The sequence below is a fragment of the Talpa occidentalis genome, unplaced genomic scaffold (genome assembly GCF_014898055.3).
Source record: "Talpa occidentalis isolate TD23 unplaced genomic scaffold, MPIMG_talOcc4v2.1 talOcc4.12, whole genome shotgun sequence".
NCBI classification, from domain to species: Eukaryota; Metazoa; Chordata; class Mammalia; order Eulipotyphla; family Talpidae; genus Talpa; species Talpa occidentalis.
Window position 1 is genome coordinate 6,537,082 of NW_023601212.1, and position 7,603 is coordinate 6,544,684.

At 55.1% G+C, this 7,603-nt stretch overlaps 1 protein-coding gene across 1 annotated transcript; it reads left to right on the forward strand.

Moving 5' to 3' along the window:
• Positions 1-3,035: 3,035 nt before the first annotated feature.
• On the forward strand, positions 3,036-4,952 carry RPS15 (ribosomal protein S15). Its single transcript, XM_037504229.2, has 4 exons — positions 3,036-3,092; positions 3,435-3,520; positions 4,486-4,720; positions 4,812-4,952. Exons 1-4 carry the CDS (start codon positions 3,090-3,092, stop codon positions 4,923-4,925), a joined length of 438 nt encoding a protein of 145 aa, XP_037360126.1. The 5' UTR covers positions 3,036-3,089; the 3' UTR covers positions 4,926-4,952.
• Positions 4,953-7,603: the final 2,651 nt, after the last annotated feature.

Here is a 7,603-nt window from a genome sequence, read left to right on the forward strand (position 1 = left end):
GTCTGCTCTTTGCCCCCAGCCCAGGTACAAGGGTGTTTGCTGTTCAATACTGCAGCCCTGAGAAGGGGGCCCAGAACCTCCTTGCACCCGGGAGATCCACTTCGGCAAGGTGGGGAGGAGCTGGGGTCTGGTCCAGGAACGGGCTGTGAACAAAATGGCGAGACCCCTGTTGTGTGTGATTGCTTTCCTGCAGAGGCTGGTGCTTCCAACCACGCAGGTTTTTCATCTCATCTGCAGTCATGGAGTGTAGTAGGGGCTAGACTTGGTGGGCCGGACTGTTCCTCAGGCTGCAAGGGGAAACTCTTATGCCTTCTCCAGCTTCTGGAGGCAGCACATCCAGGGCTCAGGGTCTTCCTCCATCCTCATAGCAGCCTCTGGTCTCTGACTCTGACTCTCCTGAAATCATGCAAGCCTGGGGAATGTCAGGGTTTGTGGGTCCTCACCTGTTTGCTTAAAATTGTGAGACACTACTCAGGCTCGAGTGTAACAACAGGGTCTACTTGCAAGGGGGGAAATGGGGAGGAAAGAGACTCTACGGCCACAAATGGCCAACTGTCCTACCCCAGATGTCTGCAGTGTCCAGTAGTCCAAACCAAAAGCTTCTGCATGATGGTATCACTGGAGCTGGTAGTACCAGGATCCAGCAGCTCACTGTGGCAACTGGAGGTTATCACAGATGGCTCTGCTAAGACAGCAGCAGTGCAGAGACTGGGCTGGGCAGCGCTGGAGGCAACACCAACAGGAGAGCTCTAGAGGTGGCTTGGGCACAGGCCAGTGGCCCGGGTTAGCAGGCAATGTAGTGGGTCAGGCAACAGCAGTTACTTCTGAGGGGTGCTGGGCCCAGGCCAGGGTGCTGGTTAGCAGGTCATTTCGGGGGCCTAGAGGTTAAGTCTCAGCGTTATTACCTCTATGACCTGAGTTCGATCCCCGGTCAGGGAGCAACCCACATGGTGCAGCAAACCTCTCCTGTCTCCCTGCTACTCCCCTCAGTGGTGTATTTCAGTAGATCCACCTGTTCTGCTCCCCATTCTGTCTCTGGTGAAACCTCTTACACACACACACACACACATACACACACAGTACCTCTGGCCTACACTCTGGTTCTTGTATGCATAAATAAATAAATAAATAAATAAATATTTAAAAAAATTAAGGTCCCCTACAAAAAAGCATTGTGCAAACAGTTAAGGGGGTTTCCAGTCAGCTTGAGTGTACAGAACTGAGTTTGCTCCAATGCTGCAGGTCACTCCCTGGGACTGGGAGAGATACCTCTTTGGCTTGGAGTTTAATTGGCTCTTCTGGGAATGTGGAAGTGGCTATGGAGGGCTCAGCTTTGGAGACTTGCCCTTCCCTATAGGCCAACTCCAGTTTCCCACAAAGCCACTAGCCTAGGCCACAGCCCCCTCAATGAGCCGGGCCCAGCTTGGATGCTCTGTCTTGCCCACCCTTCAGGGAAACTGAAGGCGCAGTGGTGTAAAGTGGGTTGGCACACTGACCTTTTTATTTATTTTGGCAACACCCAACTCATCTCTACCCCAGAGCTTTTGCACACTTTGCCGCATCCTAGAAATGTCCCTCTCAGCTGGATTGACTGCCTTCTCCATCCATTCGTTTGTTTGTTTTCATATCCAAGAGGGCAGAATTATTATATAAAAAAAGGAAAGGAAAGGATGCTTTCACAGACACAAATGAGTAGGAGAGCTGCTTCTGAAAGGCACAGGTTTGTGAAGAGATTCCCGCATACACACAGGTGGGCAGCCTTAAGACAAGAGCAGCCTCAGCCATTCATATTTTTTTGTTTAAAGATTTATTTATTTATTTATGCATACAAGAACCGGGGTATAGGCCAGAGTTGTGGGGGGTGAGATGATTCACCAGAGACAGAGTGGGGAGCTTGACAGGCGGACCCACTGAAATACACTGCTGAGGGGAACAGCAGGCAGGACAGGAGACTTATGCTGCGCCATATGGGTCAGCTCCCTGGCTGAGGATCGAACTCAGGCTGTAACAGTGATAATGCTGAGTCATAGCCCCTAGGCGACCAGGGAGGCCCCCTCCCCCCCTTTTCTTTTTTTTGTTTTAAATAAGAATTTTCTAGGGTAGCATTTTAACCTAATGATTTTTTCATTCTATATTTTGAGTGATTTTCTTAGAAAATCTTCAGAACTTACCATATACATGTTTGTTTGGTTTTGTAAATTCCTGCTTATTGTTGAATATGTTTTATAGGTACATCAGACAGGCCAAGAGAAGTAAATAGCAAATTCATAGACCAAAAAAAAAAAAAAATAGGGCCTTTCTGGTGGCGCAAGGGATTAATCAACACTACGAAGTTATTGGAGCCTCTGCAGCACGAGTTCTATCCCCGGCCAGCCAGGGAGCAACCCACATGGCTCAGCAGACCTCTCCTGTCTCCCCGCTGCTCCCCTTAGCAGTGTTTCAGTCAGTATGCCTGTTCTGCTCCCCACTCTGTCTCTAGTGAGGCCTCTCACCCCCTGCACCGTTGGCCTACACCCCGATCTTGTATAAATAAATAAAAATAAATATTTTTTTAAAAAAGGGGGGGCCTCCCCTGGTGGCACAGTGGTTGAGCGCTGGGTTGCGAAGCTGCCCGCAGCTTTTGCAGTGCCGGTTGGATCCCCGGCCGCCGGGCGAGGGTCCCACATGGCGCGCAGACCTCTCCTGCCGCCCCTGCTCCCCTCAGCAGTGTCCTTCGGTCCTTCTGCCTGCTCTGCTCCCCGCTCTGGCTCTGGTGAATTCTCTCACCATGCCGCGCTTCTGACTGTACCCAGTGCTTGTATAAATAAATAAATAAATCTTTTTTAAAAACGGGGGAGGGGACTTTATCTTTGACCCCCCCCCCCCCCTAGAGGAAATGGCCCCCAAACACTAGGACCCTAGGATCCAAGTCCCTAGGTGGTGGCCACCTTTTTCGACCTCGCAGCCTGCGCTCCGGCCTCCGGACAGCAGAGGGCGCGCGTCCTCTGGAGGGGAAAGGAAGTGCGTGCGCAGAGGGGCGGGGCCCGTGGCTAGCCTCGCGATAACTGCACCGGCGCAGGGAAGGCGGGCCTTTCTGAAGAGGCGACGGGATGGTGAGTAGGGCGCTTGCTTGTGTCTTTGCGGAGCCTATCCGGCGGCATCCGCGCTCTGGCCGCACGGGGGATCGCGGGGTCAGGCTGAGCCACTGCGGGGGCCTCCACCGAGCCTCCGGGAACGCCAGATATGGGGGTTGCGGGTTGGGGGTCGGAGCGATCCGGCCCGGGAGGGCTCGCGTGGGCCTGGCCGAAGCCCCGGGCGGCGGGAGCGCGTCCCCGCCGCTCTCCTGCCCAGGAGCGCCGCGTGGCTGGCGGCGGGGTCCTCTGGCCGGTGCCCCCGCCGCGGCCACTCGCGGGGGAGGAGGGTCGTAGGCTCGTGCTCACCCCCGGCCCGCGCAGGCGGAAGTGGAGCAGAAGAAGAAGCGGACCTTCCGCAAGTTCACCTACCGCGGCGTGGACCTCGACCAGCTGCTGGACATGTCCTAGTAAGAGGGGCTCGGGCCCGCGCCGGGGCGGGGCTGGCCGGGGAGACGTTCGGAGCGCGAGTGTGGTGGCCTAGTGTGCGCAGAGCTGGTTCTTCATGATTCGAGCAGGCCAGACGGGCGGGGGAGAGTCCTGGGGCCCGCGGTGGCGTCCTCAGGCTTTCATTGCGCTTTTAGGGGTGGTGCAGCAACCAGGCACTGCAGGCAGGGGGGCCGGGAGGCCTTCAAGCCCCCCGCAAGTCTTCACTCGGGCTTCTTTCTCCCCTTCTCTGCTGCGTCTTCTCCTCCTCCTCCTCTTGGCAGATCGCTCAATACTGAGCCGTGGCGCGCAGAAGTAAACAACACAGCTTACAACCATGTAACAACTGCAGGTGCCCCATCAGGCAGGGCAGTCCTAATGGCAGAGGGCAGAAAAGCCTGAAAACCGTTTACCCTACACTTAGGAAAGTAAAATCTATGTTTAGCTCATGGGCCTTAAAAACCGCAGCAGCCCAGGATTTTGCACGTCCATCAGAGTTGCCAATCTTAGGTCTGAGGTTTGGTGGGAGGTGAAATTTACAGTTCCCGGGCAGGGCGGTGGTCCTGTCCCCAGGATGGGGAGGTGGACTTGCTAGGGCACACCTCACACCACCGTCTCAGGGTGTTCCTAGATTGCAGAGGGGAACAGGATAGTCTCCCCACTGGCTGGGAGCTTCTGTTTTGGATTTTTGAGTCTTAGGACCACAGCGTGGTGTTCCCCAGGGTTCTATCTGCTTGGCCACCTCACCCGGCCCCCTAGTCTGTTAACTGTGGACATCGGTGCTTGGTTCTTGAGCTTGAAGGGTTCATATTGAGTATTTGGCATAGAGTTCCCTGTGGTCCCTTTATAGCCAGCAGCCTTTGGGGACACATAGGAGCAGCGATATTAGTGAGGTGAAAGGTACAGGTGGTTCTGGGCCGCGGGACACAAATATGCTGTTTGTCCCCAGCGAGCAGCTGATGCAGCTGTACAGCTCCCGGCAGCGGCGGCGTCTGAACCGGGGCTTGCGTAGGAAGCAGCATTCGCTGCTGAAGCGCTTGCGCAAGGCCAAGAAGGAGGCGCCACCCATGGAGAAGCCAGAGGTGGTGAAGACACACTTGCGAGACATGATCATCCTGCCTGAGATGGTGGGCAGCATGGTGGGCGTCTACAATGGCAAGACCTTCAATCAGGTGGAGATTAAGGTGTGTTGTGATTGCCCTGCGCCTGGGCGGTGGAGGGTGGTCTGTTACCCAAGGAAGGTCACTTAATGTTCCTGCTCTTTGCCTCTTGCAGCCTGAGATGATTGGCCACTACCTGGGCGAGTTCTCCATCACCTACAAGCCTGTCAAACACGGCCGGCCAGGCATTGGGGCCACCCACTCCTCCCGCTTCATCCCCCTCAAATAGACTGCATGACCAGTAAAGGCACAGACTTCTCTAATCCTGATTCTGACCCGTCCTTCCAGTATCTGGGCTCTGGGGGGCTATGCCTGGTCTCGACACCTGAAGGGAGGCACAGGTTGGACATGACTTTTGTGCAGTGTGGCCCTGGGTTTCTTGCTGTGCAGACAAAGTGCCAGACATTCAGCTCAGTCTATTTGCACACTGAGACCAACTCAGTGGCCGAGAAGTGGGTGTGCTGGGAGGTCCAAGTGATTTGGGCCCTGTGGCAAATCCCGGGTTGGTCCAGGGTCCCGCAGCCTGTAACCTCAAACCTGAAGATGCAGCCAGAGGTCCTAAACATGGCCGCCTGAGGTATCCTTGACTAGATACATACAGGTACTTTGAGATGCTTGGCAAACCAAGGAGGGTAAGTTGGCAGGTGCCCAACAGATGTTGCAGGAACTGTCCAGGCGGTGGTGAGGCTCTGAGCTATCCCTGTAGGCCTGAGCAGGCGGAATGGGAGTTACTGTCTGTTGAATGTTTGGTGCTGGCCAAGGTGGTCATTGATTCTGCATCTTGCGAGACAGGAGGCCTGGTGAGTGACAGAGGAGCAAAGCAAAAGAAAACTGGGGAGTCTTAGAAGAATTAGGGTTTAGTATACTAGCAGGAAGAAAGCAGAATAGCATCTCCCCTCAGGATTTGAAGCCCTTCCAAAAGGCACCTTGCAGAAAGAGAATGGGGGGGAGTAAGTCTCAAGGAGGTGTGCTAGGGGCTGGTGTGCATGTGATAGTAAATGGAGACGACTGGGTTCTCCTGGGATGGCCCCTGGGCCCCATGAGCTTCAAATAAGACCAGTTCAGTCCATCTCAGGGAGAGCGAATGTTGGGTGATAGTCAGATCCTCAGCTGCTTTGTGGTGTTTTAAAAACTTCCTTGGTGGCCCAGGGATTAAGTCTCAGTGCTGTCCCTGCTAAGGCCTGAGTTTGATCCCTGACCAGGATGCTGACCCACCTAAGGCGCAGCAGACCTTTCTCCCTCTGCTGTCTTGCTCGCTGCTCCCCTCAGCAGTGTATTTCAGTGGATCTGCCTGTTAGGGTCCCCATTCTATCCCTGAAATCATCTCACCCCTACACCCCAGTTCTTCTATGTAAAACAAAACTCAATATTAAAAAAAATAGCTCTTAGGTTACCAGGCCCACTGGCAGGAGTAGAGTGCAGATCAGATGGGTGTTTCCGAGCCCCCCTTTGTTGGAGGCAGTCAAACTAGAATCCTTCAAGTCTGGCCTGTGATCTGTTTTTAGGAGTTTTACTTTTTTTTTTTTTAAAGATTGATTTATTTATGCATACAAGAACTGGTTGTATAGGGCAGAGGTTGGGGGCAGGGGGTGAGAGGATTCACCAGAGAGAGTGGGGAGCAGAACAGGCGGATCTACTGAAATACACTGCCGAGGGGAGCAGCTGGGAGACAGGAGTGGTCTGCTGCACCATATGGGTCAGCTCCCTGGCAAAGGATCGAACTCCTGCCAGAGAGCTGGAAAGCACTGACTTCAACCCGTTAAAGAGGGAGGCCCAGTTTTCAGGAGTTTGAATAGACATGTTCATTTCCGTATCCTTGGTACTCTCCCAACGCTGAAATTTCCTCCTGAACAGCAGCTGACCCTCCATCAGACAGCCCTGTCTTTCACAGGGAGCATTCCAGCCTGACCCACAGGTCACCCGGGTGGGCTGCTCATGATCAAGCTTTTCAATTTTTTATAACTTAAGGTTGGGAGAATATGCTTATTAGTGTTAAATGAGCAAAATACTGTGCCCTCTTCAGACAACGGTGCAGGCTTCAGCCACTAAGTGTTAATGGCTCCAGAGCAGCACCCTCAGGGGGAGAGTGTGAGGCTTTGTGACCCTGATAACCTCACCCTCTGGACCTTCTACGGCCCAGGTTCTGCCTTAAGGCCTATTGGCCACATTCCTGAGTTCTAGCTTTTTTTTTAATTTTTTTACAATATACAAGAGCTGGGGTGTAGGCCAGAGGTGTGGCGGGTGAGAGGATTCACCAATCACAAGGGTGAGGAGCAGAACAGGCACATTGACACACTGCTGAGGGGAGCAGCCGCGACAGGAGAGGTCTGCCGGGCCATGTGTGTCTGCTCTGGGCGTTGATGGAACTCGTGCTTCATAGTGCTGAGACTTAGCCCCTTGCGCCACCAGGGATGCCCTCCCCTGGGGGCCAGCCCACAAGTTAAGGCCCCTTTGGTCCATTTTTGCATGTGTAACAGCAGCTTTCCCTATGGCAGCGCGCTTCCCACCCCGCCCCTTCCCCACGCCTGCCCCCGCTCTGCTCTGCGGACTGCTGGCTGCTCTCCCCTCCAGTCCTTGCAGTGGGCTGTGCCCTCCTCCCTGCGCTTCCCGCACTGATGGCTCCTTTTGATGCAGAGCCCAGCCTCCGCGTCCCGGCCTAAATTGGGCCCTTTCCCCTGCGCAGCCCGCGCCGGGCCATCCTCCCCGTCCCGCCTGGACGGTGGCGGCGGCGCCTCGCCCTCGTCGCGGGGCACTCACGGGCTGCCTCGCCGTGGCCGCCAGGGGGCGGCTGTGAGCAGCGAGGCGGGCGGGTCCTGCTCTGCCCACAGCCGCTCACCGCTGCCAGGCCCGGGGGGACCCGCAGACCTGCCCTCGCCTTGCGCTGGCTCCCGTGGAGACGCCGCGCAC